The sequence below is a fragment of the Electrona antarctica genome, assembly GCF_951216825.1.
Source record: "Electrona antarctica genome assembly, chromosome: 19".
Taxonomy (NCBI): domain Eukaryota; kingdom Metazoa; phylum Chordata; class Actinopteri; order Myctophiformes; family Myctophidae; genus Electrona; species Electrona antarctica.
In genome coordinates, this window is record NC_136800.1 from 38,193,666 (window position 1) to 38,211,734 (window position 18,069).

Consider the following 18,069-nt stretch of genomic DNA (forward strand, 5'->3'; position numbering starts at 1 on the left):
ATGGAGAGGGTCTAAACAGTGAACAGCATGGATGTAGTGTAGTGTAGTGATGGAGAGGGTCTAAACAGTGCACAGCATGGATGTAGTGTAGTGTAGTGATGGAGAGGGTCTAAACAGTGAACAGCATGGATGTAGTGTAGTGATGGAGAGGGTCTAAACAGTGCACAGCATGGATGTAGTGTAGTGATGGAGAGGGTCTAAACAGTGCACAGCATGGATGTAGTGTAGTGATGGAGAGGGTCTAAACAGTGCACAGCATGGATGTAGTGTAGTGATGGAGAGGGTCTAAACAGTGCACAGCATGGATGTAGTGTAGTGATGGAGAGGGTCTAAACAGTGCACAGCATGGATGTAGTGTAGTGATGGAGAGGGTCTAAACAGTGCACAGCATGGATGTAGTGTAGTGATGGAGAGGGTCTAAACAGTGCACAGCATGGATGTAGTGTAGTGATGGAGAGGGTCTAAACAGTGAACAGCATGGATGTAGTGTAGTGTAGTGATGGAGAGGGTCTAAACAGTGCACAGCATGGATGTAGTGTAGTGATGGAGAGGGTCTAAACAGTGCACAGCATGGATGTAGTGTAGTGATGGAGAGGGTCTAAACAGTGCACAGCATGGATGTAGTGTAGTGATGGAGAGGGTCTAAACAGTGCACAGCATGGATGGATGGATGTATATAAGAGGCAGTGGCTAGTAGTACCTGAGGTGTCCCCCTGTCAGCGTCTGTCTGAAGGGGCTAAAGGCCTTACAGCCTGCCTGGTGACACATAGTAAAACAAATTAACACCTCGCTGCAATACCCTGCTGAAAGGACCCTTCAAATGAACACCTCGCTGCAATACCCTGCTGAAATGACCCTTCAAAGCCTAGTGCAGCTCCACCGACTGCAATACCCTGCTGAAATGACCCTTCAAAGCCTAGTGCAGCTCCACCGACTGCAACACCCTGCTGAAATGACCCTTCAAAGCCTTCAATACCCTGCTGAAATGACCCTTCAAAGCCTAGTGCAGCTCCACCGACTCGCCAATGAACGCGTGTTAATTTTCAAGTGTGTGTGTGTGTGTGTAGCCTCTCGGTTTCATGTAATCATGTAGTGAGAACACACAGGGTAACTCACTTGTTGAGGTTGAGGAAGTCTACCACTGACTTGCGCAGGCAGTAGAGGTGAGCGTCCACCAGACCTGTTTTGATGTGATACCTTGGATGTCTGGTGTGAGAGAGAGAAAGAAAGAGAGAGAGAGAGAGGGAATGAGCAACAACAGTCTACAGTACATAAGACATTCAACCATTTAATGATAATACACTGTCCATAATATATGGTTGCTGTCGAGCAGAAACCTCTCTTATCTCCATATTTTAACTTTTTGTGCCCTACTTGATCATACTACAGCGACACACAAAAGCCTCAAAAGTAAAAGATCCACCAGCTATAGGAAGGAAAAGCCACAGAGAACTAGTACTGGTCAATGAGGAGAAAGTGGACAAAGTGGCTAAAGTGACACCAATGGGAGTGTCACCTTGTGCCGCACTGCAAGCTTGCTATTGTTTTTATTTTCAACAGGGTCCATCGCACCAAACATTTTCAGATGGGTGTCCGCAGCCAAATACACATGAATTTGGGACTTGACTGTGAAAGTTCTAGAACCACTGCTAGTCTAGACTGTAATCTTCAAGATACCTTGTTTGGGGATTTAAGTGCACAGAGGACTGACAGATGGAAAGACGGATGGGGACAGACGGACACAGTGAACCTAAAAAGAAACAACAAGGGCTAACTCACCACGTACTAACCAAAAGTGCAGCCAAACTGAAATACTTATAAACTAAACAAAAAACAAAGAAAAAGGAAGATCAGCATGTTTGTATCAAAGCCAGAGGCAACAACATTCATTAGTGCGGTTGCCTTCATACTGCTACTTCTGGGGAACTTTTTTTCTTCATCCCCCATTTCGCTACAATGGGCAATTACGACGAAAAAGCTTTACCAAAGACAATTATTTTCATCACACACAGTTTCACGGTTTGCTTCTCATTTCCAACCACTCGAGGGTGGACTGCTCCTCCTCAAGACCATGTCATAAAAGGCAAGAGACGGCTCAGGGCCCACATAAAAGTCACGGCGCGGTGACATCTGTCTTCTGTCCTCTGGCGACATGGTACATGGGACGTGTCACCCCCACCCCCAACCCTAGAACTACTGCCTCCACCATGTCCAACACGGACACAGGACAAATGCACACGCACGTGTGTGTGTGTGTGTGTGTGTGTGTGTGTGTGCCGGACACGCAGGCAGAGCTCTAACAACCTGTGGTGTGTTAAGAAAGTGACATTTATGAAGCGAGAGCCAACGAAAACCATCTCATCTTTTTAGGCTGCAATAAACAAACACTCCCTCCTCCGCCACCGCCATCTTTCTTCTTTCAGGCCCGGTTTGTACATTAGCGCACTACAGTGTTGCACGTCGGAAATCTGGAAATGGCCGTAGATGGGCGATTTTGGGGGTCTGCATCAGAACTCTCACGCCCCCACACATTTCTTTGTGTCCACCTCTTGTCCCTCCGTTTTCAATGCTGTCCGTCCCTTTGCTTTGGCCCCCCCCTTTCCCTCTCCTCTCCTCTCCTCTCCTCTCCCCTCCCCTCCCCTCCCCTCTCCTCTCCTCTCCTCTCCCCTCCCCTCCTCCACTCTGATCCTGGCCTGGGTCCTGCCTGCAGAATGTACTATGAAACATTGAGAGTGACTCAGGAGGAGTGTTTGGTCACGCAGATTTCACAACCAGATGCTGAAAGCAATAAATCACACTCTGCACGCGCGTGTACGTACGTGTGTGTGTATGTGCACGAGAGTGTGTGCGTGTGTGTAAACAAATCTGCGGTGAATTATGATGACTGTAAGCCCTACTATTAAACAGCATAAAGAGGACATGTGTCTAACCTACCAACCAGTAGATGACCCCCCCCCCCCCCCCGAACACACACACACACACACACACACACACACACACACACACACACACACACACACACACACACACACACACACACACACACACACACACACACACACACACACACACACACACACACACACACACACACACACACACACACACACGTGGTCCCAATGTGCTTCTTCATGCAACAGCTCATATGTTAGCATATCCTGACTACGTGTGTGTGTTTATGTTTATGTGTGTGTGTGTGTGTGTGTGTGTGTGTGTGTGTGTGTGTGGGGGGGGGGGCTAAAGGTAGAATTAACGGGAACACCAAACATGTGACATCATTGCTGCCACCTGGGCAACCACCAGGCGAGATATCCAGGGATATCTGGCCAGTAGCAAGGTGTGTGTGTGTGTGTGTGTGTGTGTGTGTGTGTGTGTGTGTGTGTGTGTGTGTGAGAGACATGCCTCTGCGGTATTTGTCTGTGTGCCTGTGCAACATGCATGCACAGGACACGTTTGAGTGTGTGCGCGTGCATGTTTGCGTGTGCATGAACATCTACCTGTTTGAGTTTGCGTGCACAGAATCCTGAGTGTTAACTTAACTCTGAGTGGGAACCAAATGGACCTGTACATTGCAAAAGGATAAATGAACATATATCTTTAGAAATGTGTAAGTCCCTTCGCTTCAGTGATCAAGAAGACTACAGGAAATGTTCCGTTCTGGAGGACTGGACCGCAGGGTTCAACACTACGTCACTGGACCGCATGGTTCAACACTACGTCCGTCTCTAGACTTGGTAACGCCCCACCTGCCAGACTTTCCTCTGGCAGGTCTGATGACACTGACGCGAGGTTACTCCATGGTGGGAAATAAATATTGCTCGGTGTTGGCATTGCCTTGGGGGAGGGGGGGCTCTAGCGAACATTCAACGTGGCAACTCGCGCCCCTAAGGGCACTCGGTGGCGTCTCCCATGGCTCAAGTTGGCTAGAGACGGCGCCCCTCCGTTGTGGTCTAAAACTATACTTTAAAAAAAACTAGTCTGCGGTTGTTGGGACGCTAACCCGGGCAGTGGTATCCGTAGTCTAATGATTAGACCAATGCTAGCGAGTTGGCCGGTCAAATTGGTGTGGAGCCATGTGAGATGAGAAGAATGCTCCGCCCTGCAGCCACCTAATACTTCTTACTACAGTAGGGCGGGGCGAAGCCTAGTCTAGAATTAGGTGGACCGCACGCATATGCATTTTGCTACATGTTTGATTGACATTCAATTGATCACATGCACACAGAAGAGCGTGAAAGAGCAAAATGGCTGCTGTGTGTCTTGTATCAACACACTATTGGAGGAAAGAACAATTTGCCTAGCATTCAACTGGCTAGAAGCTCCTTTAGAATTATATAGTAGTGTCCTGTATATTAAAAAAAACATATAAACAGGAGATGACTTCACTTACGTATGCATCACGTCACACCTTTACGCAACACATTTAAATCTCTGACCCCGGTTCCTAGAGCATAAACATTGTCTGCATTTACATCAGCTGCAGAAGAACCTCGGCATTTCTGCCAGGAAATGAAAGCTGTCCTGCTTTCCCGTCCAACAACACGGCCTATCATGTGTGGCGGTTGTAAGAGCCGATGTAGAGCTCGGTGCAGAAAGGAGGAGGAATTTACGAAGCTCCCCGGGCTAAGGAATGACTCAACCAACGACTTAATGACTTACTACTAAAGTACTACTAAAGTCCACAGTGGGAGATGAGTCACACCACACACACACACACACACACACACACACACACACACACACACACACACACACACACACACACACACACACACACACACACACACACACACACACACACACACACACACACACACACACACACACACACACACACACACACACACACACACACACACACGGGGTGTAATGTCTTATTTAATTACAGCTAAAAAAAAACACCACAGAACATGACTCAAGTGCAGCTGAATGACTTGGTCCTCATTAGTCTGGTTTCCAAATAGAGGCTTAATAGAGCTTAGCCATTATCTATGGCATTCAGTTCCCTCCGGAGCAGACTCTGTGGGATCCCTTTTGTTTTGCATCTTGCTGCTTAGAGCTGTTGATGTCTTCCGTGGGCCACATTTAAGTCACATAAACGCATGTTGAGATGCATTAAAGAAAATGCTCGACTGATCTCGGGGGGCGAGCTGCACGTCTGCCCTAATATGGATGAGAGGGGGATATGTGTGATACTTGTACCCAAACATAACACCACCACGTTTGCATCCTTGCGCCGTGACATCATTGCTTTTTCCTTCTGTGTGGTTGTGTGTGTTTTCCTTGTAACTTCCTACCACCGAATATCAAAAAGTCGTACGAGAACCCCTCTTAAGTGCCAAGGGGAAAAAGACTTAAAGCGATTAACAATTAGTCTGCAAAAAAAAAAAAAAGGTTTTGCCTTCACCAGCGGAAACTTTTGTCAGCCAAAACCAGCCTGGCAAATCATCCAGAGGTTTGGTTCCGCTCCAAGAAACGAAATCAATACGGGCTGGCATGAAGAAACAGCTAATAAATCAAACGAATAAATGAATGAATGAAACAAAGAAGTAGTGCCTGGCCAGAGGAAGGCCTAGTAGTGAACGAGTAGTGAACGAAGTAGTGCCAGAGGAAGGCCTAGTAGTGAACGAGTGGCCAGAGGAAGGCCTAGTAGTGAACGAGTGGCCAGAGGAAGGCCTAGTAGTGAACGAATGGCCAGAGGAAAGCCTAGTAGTGAACGAGTGGCCAGAGGAAGGCCTAGTAGTGAACGGGTGGCCAGAGGAAGGCCTAGTAGTGAACGGGTGGCCAGAGGAAGGCCTAGTAGTGAACGGGTGGCCAGAGGAAGGCCTAGTAGTGAACGCCAGAGGAAGGCCTAGTAGTGAACAGAGGAAGGCCTAGTAGTGAACAGAGGAAGGCCTAGTAGTGAACAGAGGAAGGCCTAGTAGTGAACAGAGGAAGGCCTAGTAGTGAACAGAGGAAGGCCTAGTAGTGAACAGAGGGAGGCCTAGTAGTGAACAGAGGGAGGCCTAGTAGTGAACAGAGGGAGGCCTAGTAGTGAACAGAGGAAGGCCTAGTAGTGAACAGAGGAAGGCCTAGTAGTGAACAGAGGAAGGCCTAGTAGTGAACAGAGGGAGGCCTAGTAGTGAACAGAGGGAGGCCTAGTAGTGAACAGAGGGAGGCCTAGTAGTGAACAGAGGGAGGCCTAGTAGTGAACAGAGGGAGGCCTAGTAGTGAACAGAGGGAGGCCTAGTAGTGAACAGAGGAAGGCCTAGTAGTGAACAGAGGAAGGCCTAGTAGTGAACGAGTGAACAGAGGAAGGCCTAGTAGTGAACAGAGGAAGGCCTAGTAGTGAACGCCAGAGGAAGGCCTAGTAGTGAACAGAGGAAGGCCTAGTAGTGAACAGAGGAAGGCCTAGTAGTGAACGAGTGGCCAGAGGAAAGGCCTAGTAGTGAACAGAGGAAGGCCTAGTAGTGAACAGAGGAAGGCCTAGTAGTGAACAGAGGAAGGCCTAGTAGTGAACGGAGGAAGGCCTAGTAGTGAACGGAGGAAGGCCTAGTAGTGAACAGAGGAAGGCCTAGTAGTGAACAGAGGAAGGCCTAGTAGTGAACAGAGGAAGGCCTAGTAGTGAACAGAGGAAGGCCTAGTAGTGAACGGAGGAAGGCCTAGTAGTGAACGGAGGAAGGCCTAGTAGTGAACAGAGGAAGGCCTAGTAGTGAACAGAGGAAGGCCTAGTAGTGAACAGAGGAAGGCCTAGTAGTGAACAGAGGAAGGCCTAGTAGTGAACAGAGGAAGGCCTAGTAGTGAACAGAGGAAGGCCTAGTAGTGAACAGAGGAAGGCCTAGTAGTGAACAGAGGAAGGCCTAGTAGTGAACAGAGGAAGACCTAGTAGTGGCCAGAGGAAGGCCTAGTAGTGAACAGAGGAAGGCCTAGTAGTGAACAGAGGAAGGCCTAGTAGTGAACAGAGGAAGGCCTAGTAGTGAACGGAGGAAGGCCTAGTAGTGAACGGAGGAAGGCCTAGTAGTGAACGGAGGAAGGCCTAGTAGTGAACGGAGGAAGGCCTAGTAGTGAACAGAGGAAGGCCTAGTAGTGAACAGAGGAAGGCCTAGTAGTGAACAGAGGAAGGCCTAGTAGTGAACAGAGGAAGGCCTAGTAGTGAACAGAGGAAGGCCTAGTAGTGAACAGAGGAAGGCCTAGTAGTGAACAGAGGAAGGCCTAGTAGTGAACAGAGGAAGGCCTAGTAGTGAACAGAGGAAGGCCTAGTAGTGAACAGAGGAAGGCCTAGTAGTGAACAGAGGAAGGCCTAGTAGTGGCCAGAGGAAGGCCTAGTAGTGAACAGAGGAAGGCCTAGTAGTGAACAGAGGAAGGCCTAGTAGTGAACAGAGGAAGGCCTAGTAGTGAACAGAGGAAGGCCTAGTAGTGAACGAGTGCCGTGTTGCCTCGGCCTCCTATAAGGCGGTGGTTCTCAAACCTTATTAACCCATTCTGACCTGAGATCAGATTCTATAAATGTCTTCTACATCCTGACAGTTTTCTGAAAAAGCTATGTTTCTATGTCAGTCGTTCTTCGATTTTTACAAAAATAGCAGACCTACAAGCTCGTAGCGAGCCACTCGGTGGCGCGCTATGAGCTTGTAGATCTGCTATTTTTCAATAGCTAAAGCATAACGTAATGCTAACACCAAAAGGGGTTCACGCCCAAAATGGGTTAATTTCAAAATGCCCGATAACTCTGAGAGTTACAGACCTGTGAGGATTCCATTTGGAACCCCCCACCAAGGAACCTTGAGGGTCCCTGGACCCCCACTTTGAGAACCACTGCTATTTAGGGAAAAAAACCAAAAACAGAACTCCCACCTGGTTTTCCCACAATGCAGCAGGGCTATTTCCACCAGACCTGGAATGTGTGCGCAGGCAGCGGTGCGTTTTAATTGGACACAGAGGGAGACCCCCAGACACATGCAACGGTCTTCACCAAAATACCTTAATGTAGAAAGAACAGCTTGTAATGTCCTTATTTTTATGTATTTATTTAATTTTTTTAAGTGTATTTATGGTTGAAGGGTATGTTCTGGGCCTTTTAAATGTATTCTTTCATTCGCTTGGAAAAACACCAGTGTTTTGTTGTGAATGAGACACTAGAAACTCAAGTTAATGGATTTTTTTTGTAGCCTTTGTTCTAAGTTCAACTATATTGCGCGCATGTGTGTGTGTGCGCGCACACACGTGCCTGTGTGTGTAGTGTATACAGTATGTCGTCGCTGCCTGGTGTAAATCTGTCCACAAGACCACAACCCTTACTTTTCAGGAAATGGAAAAGATAACCTGTGTTACAAAGGATCCGATGCTCTTGTTAATACTTGCTCGTCATTTGTTAAATATTTATAAAACCCACAGACAGATTTAACCACTTTCACTATTCGCAGTGCGACACACTGTGAGCCTAACCCTAACCTAACCCTATTTTTGCTACGTTTGTGTGACACCGTAGTATTATCCTTCACATCCACTCGTTTTTCTCTGAAATGTCTCGAGTTTACGGAATAAGTCGTATAAGTCCTCAGTATTCCGCAAAAAAGTTTTTATCACACAACAAAATGGGCCCACGGCCAGGTCGCGTGTGAGAGGGTGTGGAAAGCTAAGCTGGAATGTACGAGGGAAGAGTCTGCCTGGGTTCTTCACACTGTTTAATCGATTCCTGGGTCGAACACTCTCACATGTGTTGAATGTTGTGAGCTGACACACCTCAAACTTGTGGAAACTAGTAGGGAGATAGAACAGGGGGCAATCCCATGCAGGCTGGCTAAGGTTGGAGCTATACTTAGCTGTATGCTGGGTGTCGCACCCTGTAAAATCTAGAAGCAGAAGAACATCTCAAGCATAAAGAGCAGGCTCAAGGTTGGACAATGAAAAGGTAGGTTGGTGGTGGGATGGACCGACATAAGGACATCCTGAGGGGTATTTTGGGTGGACTGGCTGGCTGCTTGGAAGGAAAGAAGGACGAAGGACAAGATGATTAAATACAGTCTGAATGTTTGTCTGATTCCTAACATGGACATGACATTATGTCAATATCTCAACTTGATTTGTTGTCTGTTTTTTTTTTTACATACAGTGACTGGAAAGCCCCCCCCCCCAGGGCTTCTTTCATTTCCTGAACATATATTATATATATATATTTATTATTATGTGCTAGCGGGGTAGTCTCGCGTAGCCATACAACTATTCCACAATCTCCAAATGCTATAGTCTGGAACTACACATGCCGAAAGCAGATAACGTCATCTGTTCGTCATTTCTGTCCATGAAAATATATTACTGCTTGCATATATGCATATATATATATATATATATATATATATATATATATATATATATAGCCAGCCTACACACAAAATCACAATAACAGAAGCCTTCTATTATTTAGATTTTTCATTTGGATGACTGTAATGACGAAACGGAGGCGGGGTGGAGTCCGGGTGTAAAGTGAGGCGCAGGACGCCACGGGGTTGCGTTTAAGCCTCTGAATTGGTCATGGGTGTGTTTTAGGGCGTAACATACTGTAAATCAGAGTGTCGTCTCCCATTTCCTTTAACCCATTTAGACCTGAGATCAGATTCTAAAAATGTCTTCTACATCCTGACAGTTTTCTGAAAAAGCTATGTTTCTATGTCAGTCGTTCTTCGATTTTTCAAAAATAGCAGACCTACAAGCTCGTAGCGCGCCACTCGGTGGCGCGCTATGAGCTTGTAGATCTGCTATTTTTCAATAGCTAAAGCATAACATAATGCTAACACCAAAAGGGGTTCCCGCCCAAAATGGGTTAAGAGCCAAGTGCACCTGCGCCTGACACACTTTAAATGATGGATTCGGCAAAAGTTGTAGCATGAGACACCAACGACTTTCTGGCGAAAATAGTCTGATGACGTGCTCTTGCAGTGAGCAGTGAAAGCACGCAACCATCCACGGGAGAAGCGTTACTAGTAGTATGATATAATGATGTCAGCAGATGGGAGGGAAACGAAAGCTCTCCGCTCACCTTAACCTTAAACTTCAAGTGGAAACAGGAGGTGGGTGGACCACCCTCCATGATGGACATGCTGCTGCCATTATTTGGGGCATGTAGATCCGCTACAGGACATTACAGGAGGCATCCTCGTGTAATGTCCTGTAGCCGCTACAGGACATTACAGGAGGCATCCTCGTGTAATGTCCTGTAGCCGCTACAGGACATTACAGGAGGCATCCTCGTGTAATGTAGCCACTACAGGACATTACAGGAGGCATCCTGGTGTAATGTAATGTAGCCACTACAGGACATTACAGGAGGCATCCTGGTGTAATGTAATGTAGCGGCTACAGGACATTACAGGAGGCATCCTGGTGTAATGTAATGTAGCCGCTAGAGGACATTACAGGAGGCATCCTGGTGTAATGTAATGTAGCCGCTAGAGGACATTACAGGAGGCATCCTGGTGTAATGTAATGTAGCCGCTAGAGGACATTACAGGAGGCATCCTCGTGTAATGTAATGTAGCTGCTACAGGACATTACAGGAGGCATCCTGGTGTAATGTAATGTAGCCACTACAGGACATTACAGGAGGCATCCTGGTGTAATGTAATGTAGCGGCTACAGGACATTACAGGAGGCATCCTGGTGTAATGTAATGTAGCCACTACAGGACATTACAGGAGGCATCCTCGTGTAATGTAATGTAGCTGCTACAGGACATTACAGGAGGCATCCTGGTGTAATGTAATGTAGCTGCTACAGGACATTACAGGAGGCATCCTGGTGTAATGTAATGTAGCCACTACAGGACATTACAGGAGGCATCCTCGTGTAATGTAATGTAGCTGCTACAGGACATTACAGGAGGCATCCTCGTGTAATGTAATGTAGCGGCTACAGGACATTACACCAGGATGCCTCCTGTAATGTCCTGTAGCCGCTACAGGACATTACAGGAGGCATCCTGGTGTAATGTAATGTAGCGGCTACAGGACATTACAGGAGGCATCCTCGTGTAATGTAATGTAGCTGCTACAGGACATTACAGGAGGCATCCTGGTGTAATGTAATGTAGCCACTACAGGACATTACAGGAGGCATCCTGGTGTAATGTAATGTAGCGGCTACAGGACATTACAGGAGGCATCCTGGTATAATGTAATGTAGTCGCTACAGGACATTACAGGAGGCATCCTGGTGTAATGTAATGTAGCCGCTACAGGACATTACAGGAGGCATCCTGGTGTAATGTAATGTAGCCGCTACAGGACATTACAGGAGGCATCCTCGTGTAATGTAATGTAGCCACTACAGGACATTACAGGAGGCATCCTCCTGTAATGTAATGTAGCCGCTAGAGGACATTACAGGAGGCATCCTCCTGTAATGTCCTGTAGCCGCTACAGGACATTACAGGAGGCATCCTCCTGTAATGTAATGTAGCCGCTACAGGACATTACAGGAGGCATCCTGGTGTAATGTAATGTAGCCACTACAGGACATTACAGGAGGCATCCTGGTGTAATGTAATGTAGCCACTACAGGACATTACAGGAGGCATCCTGGTGTAATGTAATGTAGCGGCTAGAGGACATTACAGGAGGCATCCTGGTGTAATGTAATGTAGCCGCTAGAGGACATTACAGGAGGCATCCTGGTGTAATGTAATGTAGCCGCTAGAGGACATTACAGGAGGCATCCTGGTGTAATGTAATGTAGCCGCTACAGGACATTACAGGAGGCATCCTGGTGTAATGTCCTGTAGCCGCTACAGGACATTACAGGAGGCATCCTCCTGTAATGTAATGTAGCGGCTACAGGACATTACAGGAGGCATCCTGGTGTAATGTAATGTAGCCGCTACAGGACATTACAGGAGGCATCCTGGTGTAATGTAATGTAGCCACTACAGGACATTACAGGAGGCATCCTGGTGTAATGTAATGTAGCGGCTAGAGGACATTACAGGAGGCATTACAGGAGTAATGTAATGTAGCCGCTAGAGGACATTACAGGAGGCATCCTCGTGTAATGTCTCCTTATTTAAAGACCCATGGAACACCTACGGTATACAATGCTATACATATACTTCATATTAGCCGTTTATATGCATAGCTGTTTTTTCTAAAAAGGTAGCTCAGGATTTCAGGCGTTTTTCTGAATCGGCATCAGGTCTAAATGGGTCCAAGAGCCAACTTTGATATCTTGACCCCTATAGGCAATCTAGACATGTAACGATGTATGGTAAATCGATTCAAACTGGTAACAATTTAAATCGGTTTAATAAAAAATAATAATAATCGCGATGTAAAAATCATGGTGAAAAGATGAGTTTTTTGAAACATTGTATCATGGTTAAATGATAATAACATAAGTTGACAAATAATTCATGAAGAAGTATATTCATTTTTTATTGGACGACGACAAGAGCGGCCCTCACTTCACACAGGTGTGATTTTTTGGTCACACACACACACACACAAACACACACACACACACACACACACACACACACACACACACACACACACACACACACACACACACACACACACACACACACACACACACACACACACACACACACACACACACACACACACACACACACAGTAGAGACCAGTGTCATTATAATGAATGCATATGATGACAGAACACCTGCGCAAATCAGTGTCGTTCCACATGCATGGCATCAGTTTGTGTTATGAGTGACATCAGGCCACAGCTGTGTCAGCCTATATAAGACAGTGCTCACACCCAGAGTGTTGCACAGGAACAGAGTTTTGGATAAGCCGATCAACGCTCGAGAGAGAGAGTTAAACAGCCAGACAGACACGAGACAAAGAAAGGGCAATACAAGATCGAGATAGAGATGCTGTGCTGGTCGGTGCCCCTGAAAAGAGGATCACAGACATCCCACCGCTACTTTGGTTGTGTTGCTGGACCAGTGGAGGACAAGGTGTATTCCTTTGGAGGGTTATTCTATGAAGAGAAGACCTACAACAACAAGGATCAGTTTGATGTACACGTCTTCAACACAGTGACTTTGTGCTGGATGAAGTTGCCCCCGGTGACAATTGGAAGAGAAGAATGTTCTCTTGAGGTTCCCTCCATGCACCAAGCACAAACAGCTGTACTGATAGAAGATATCATATACATCTGGGGAGGGATAGTGAATTGTAAGACTAAATGTGACGACAACTACTGGTTTACCATCACTGGGGACGGGGACAACACTCTTTATGCATTTGATGTCGACACCCACAGATGGTTCAAGCCCAACGTATCTGGAACTGTTCCAGAGGCGAGGGCTTGCCACTCAGCCTGTGCCTTGGAGAAGTTCATGTTTATCCATGGAGGATGGAACCAGCTGACTGGACTCACTAATGATATTTACATGTTGGACACCACTACAATGATATGGGATTTAATTATCACAAGTGGCACTCCACCACCTGCTTCATCAGGCCATTCCGCCACATTCATCGGGACAAAGATGTTTGTATTTGGGGGCAGTGGGCACCAGGACAACAACATCAGAGTGTTTGACACAGAGACCAACCACTGGCTGAGCACAACTTCTGCACAGCTTGTTCCAGAACAACGTCACGGTCATGCAGCTTTTGCCTACAATGGAGAGCTGTATATATGTGGTGGCTCCAACTTTGATCTGAGACGGAAGATCAATGATATGTGGAAATTCAATTCCGAGACCTTCTCCTGGACGAAGGTTGAGCCCAAGGGGAAAGGCCCGGATTGTTTCGGAGAAATGTGCTCGTGCATTGTGGGAGATTGTACCATCCTCTTTAGACCAGACCTCATCTTACATATCTTACACTTAAGCCCTAGCTTGAAGACGTTATGCACACTAGCAGTTCTTCAGAATGGTCTGGAGCAGTCTGGACTCCCACACAACATCAGGTGGGAACTGGCAGCCATGACAACAACAGAAATACATTAAATCTGTTCACTACCTTTTTACTTGTAGCAAGCAAAAAAGCTATTACAAGAAATTGGTTACAAAAGAATTGTCCTACTGCTGACCTATTTATCAACATTGTGAAACAACTACATCTCCTAGAACAGATGACCTATTCTTTAAGACTGCAAAAAGAGCTGGGTGAAAGAAGATGGGAGAAATGGATAGAGTATTTAGCTGGGGGGGGGGGGCGGATATGGAGTGAATATGGGCTGTGTCTTTCCGGTTGTCAATGAATCCAAAAGTCTGTAATATGTATTGTTGTTGGTTGTTGCTGTACATCCCATGACCTCATTTGTTTGTTTGTTTGTTTTTTATTATTATTCTGTTTCTTCTGTTGATGTTTTTGTTTTAATGTATGCCTTGTATGTCTTTTGTGTCTCTTGCATATTCAAAAATTCAAAAAATAAAGAGTTTAAAAAAAAAAATCTGTTCACTACCTGACGAAACATTCAGAAATTTGGACTTATGATCAAAACATCATGTTATATAAAAACAAAGTCTTGCCACGGACAAGGCCATGTCTTGCCACGGACAAAATGTCTGTGTAGGAACATATTGATGACCCCTGGACATATTCCCTGCCAGTTCTCTGTCCTCTCTCCTTGTTGAGCCTGAGTGTCATCACCTGTGAGGACCAGGTGAACTACGATGGATAACGAGCTCCAGACACCATATAAACTGGGTTGTGTGTGAACGCCTTGTGTCTTTCCTTGAGTATGAGTTGATGTGGCAGGTTCTGTCAGGTCCGTTGGTGTTTTAAAAATCACACACGTGTGAAGTGAGGGGCGATATATATATTAAAGTCTAACTCATGTTGATTAGGTGATGTAATGGTGATATAAAACAAACGGTGCCAACACAAACATTAAACACCATTAACAATAAAGAGACAATATGACGTAATGAGGCACATTATGACGTACATTTTCCCTTCATTGTCAATGGCGTTTACAATACAAACATTGAACTAAAGACAAACATTAAACCTGTGTATAGGAGGGGCTGGCGCCCTTCAAAAATAGATAGATAACGCAAAGGGACACTGAACTAACAAGGGAGGAGTCTTAGGTATCTATTCATTTAAGGGGTCACAAGATACAAAAAAGTATAGGAAAGCCTACTGAGCTAAAGGGCTGAGGCTGAGTACTCCTTTCTAGAGGGGGGAAAAGCTTTGGGGACGGATGTCACAAGACTGAGCAGGCTGCTTAGTCTAACACACTAAGTCCCAAGACAATGTGTACACTGAGAACAAATCCAGACTGCTCACCATGCAAGGGGCCGATAGTGTGTGTGCGTGTGCGTGTGTGTGTGTGTGTGTGTGTGTCTGTGTGTGTGAGACAGTGCGTGCATGTGCGTGCGCGTGGGGCCCTCCTCAGCTGTGAAGGTTTCGGTGTGCAAAACTTCAAAGACGTGTACATTTATTGAAGCTAAGTAAACTACTAGCCGGTCCAGTAAACTACTAGCCGGTCCAGCCCGGTATCAAATCAACCATCAAAGTTTTGCCAAAAAATACTGGATTCTACTATGTTACCACTATGAACTATAAATATGTCGAGCAATTTTTCTGTGACAGTTTAATGTGCCCTGTCTGGCGTGTGTGTGTATAAACGGTGAGAGGCGGACGGGCTATAAGTCTTTCACCGTAAGCCCATGAATGTTTAACTGTAAGCTCAATATGTTGCCACAACGCTGTGACAACGTGTGAGGACGGGTGTGTATGTGTCGGAGTGGGTTTCTCGGTCACCGTGTGCACCTCATTTCACCGTCCCGCCATGATGTGCTATAGCTCGTTATGCGTGTGTGTGTGTGTGTGTGTGTGTGTGTGCGCGTGCGGGAGGATTTCCCCGTGTATAGAAGCATGCCATTAGCAGCTGCTTCAGCTCCTTCTCTTATAGGCCAGAATTTACAGTGGCTCCTCTGGCTCCCTGAAGTATTTACGAGCTCCCAAAACACACGCTCTCCCACGTAACGCTGGACTTGAGAGACCGTATAGAGACCCAAACACTCTTGCGGAACGGAGAGCGTTCTGACTGTTACTGCGATCCAAACCACCGGAGCGCGTGCGCGCACGCACGCACGCACGCACGCACGCACGCACTCTCACTTTGGAGTTTACAGGCCAGTATTTAAAACCCGCCCCCAAGCATCCAGATTTAGTCAAACTATCAGTTATAACACCCGTCCAAGTAATCATCATACCACCGTAAATGGCACTCCCCAAAAACACCTTATTTATTTCCCCATTGCTGGCATAGAACTAACACCCAATTAAGTGACTGACCAAAAATGACCCAGGGCTCACACAGTAACTTACTTAACACTTAAACCCCATATGGTCGAGCAGAGTCCCTCAGGGCTCTGTGCTAGTGCCTTCTCCGTTTTCTGTTATTGTGGAGGGAGAAAGCTTTCGCCGGAAAAAAATAAGATCAGATCGACAAGCTGAAAAGTCTCACGTTTGCAATGCGTTGTGAACTTGTCGATCTGCTATTTCGCGCAGACGCTTTCCGCCACAGTGCGGATGCTGGGGTTTAAGTGGTTGAGGGTTTTGAGATAGAACCCATCATCACAGTTCTATGCTATTCTATTCTCAAAGCCTTCTCAGTAGAATCCTCAGTATTACTCATGTATCCGTTTGGAACAGAGTGTACAAACGGAACCGAATGAACCCTTACTGATCCATTTGAGTTGAGTGTCCTTGTTGCAAGAAGGTCCATTTCACAAGAACAGGCTAAACAGTGTATGAAGCCAGACCTAAGATAGCATGCATGGTGGTGTACACAGATGCAAGGGCTTAAAAGGGAGCTTAGACCTAACAAGAGAGGCACCCAATCCAAGTGTGGGTGTGTGCACACAACCTCCCACCACCTAAAACACTGTACACACTAACTAAAGCCTCGCAGAAGAAAAAAGGAAAAAGAAAATCCCACTCATGTGGAGGAAAAAAAAAAAAGGTAGAAAATAATGGCGGAGGAAGTCAAAAGAAAACATGAGCTACTGGCTAAAGCCTGATTGTTGTTGCGAGTTGGGGTTGCATGCCGTGGATAGCAGATCTACAAGCTCACAACGTGTCAAATTGGTGACGCGCTGTGAGGTTGTATATCTGATATTTACTGAGCACGGCACCAACACGCAAGCAAGTATAACTGCGGCTTGAATAAGCTGTATGAGGATGCAACCACAACCACCCACGGTAGAAGAATGGATCGAGATAATTCATGATATATACAAGATGGAAAAACTGACGTACTCACTCAGATTTCAGGAAGAAAAGTTCTTCTGGATCTGGACTAAATGGACTGAATATATCGCACCTGTCCGATCAGACTTTTGCTGAATAAGGGAAAACAAAGTATTGTGTTGCTATCGCTCGTCCTATACCTCTTTTATTTTCATGTTTTATTCTCATTTCCTTTCTTTATTGTAACTTGCTGAATGTATGACCCTGTACTTGCGTACAAATAAGTGTAATGTAGATTTGTGAAAGCGTCTCCTTTCCCCCTTTTCCCTTCAGAGCTGCCCAGATGTTCGTCTTTTTTGTTTTTTCTTGTTTGTTCGTTTTTTTTTTGCTCCAAAGAAAAAGAAAATGTTGTAACTTTGGTCACCATTGAGAACATGGGAAATATATCTTTATATATATATATATATACACATGATCTCATGATGTAGTTGTTCATTATGCTTGTACACGATGACCAAAATAAAAACATAATTTCAAAAAATAATAAGCTGTATGAGCAGCAGGTCCTGTGTTAGTGGATCAGACAGAGGCAGTAGTAGGACCGAGGACCAGTGTCGTCATGTCCTCTTATTAGAAGCAACTTTGGGCTTGATTTTCTGCAAAGTCACTTGTATATACTATTGGTAGATGCGGGCTGCGGTTTTGTGTCAAAGTGTAGTTGCTGATTTTGGTCTTGCTGTCAAATGTTGTTTATGTTGTGTGAAACATTTTCATGTCAAGGACCGGCCCAAATTAATCTATGCATTTGTCGTGGACCTGAAACTATCTTTGCATTGTGGAGTTGAACATCCATCTTGGCTGGTTATGGCTTAAACACAAACTGGCCACACTAGGAAATCCAAAATCATGCAGACAATGT

The 18,069-nt window shown here is 45.8% G+C and overlaps 1 protein-coding gene across 1 annotated transcript in view; it reads right to left on the reverse strand.

The window, feature by feature from the left end:
• Positions 1-1,112: 1,112 nt before the first annotated feature.
• The window catches only part of eif2b3 (eukaryotic translation initiation factor 2B, subunit 3 gamma), a gene marked incomplete at its 3' end in the record, with an annotated part of 51,602 nt that continues 34,645 nt past the window's right edge, over positions 1,113-18,069 (reverse strand). Inside the window, exon 6 of the mRNA XM_079529346.1 lies at positions 1,113-1,206. Coding sequence (XP_079385472.1) covers positions 1,113-1,206 — 94 coding nt within the window. The remainder of the gene's footprint in view (positions 1,207-18,069) is intronic.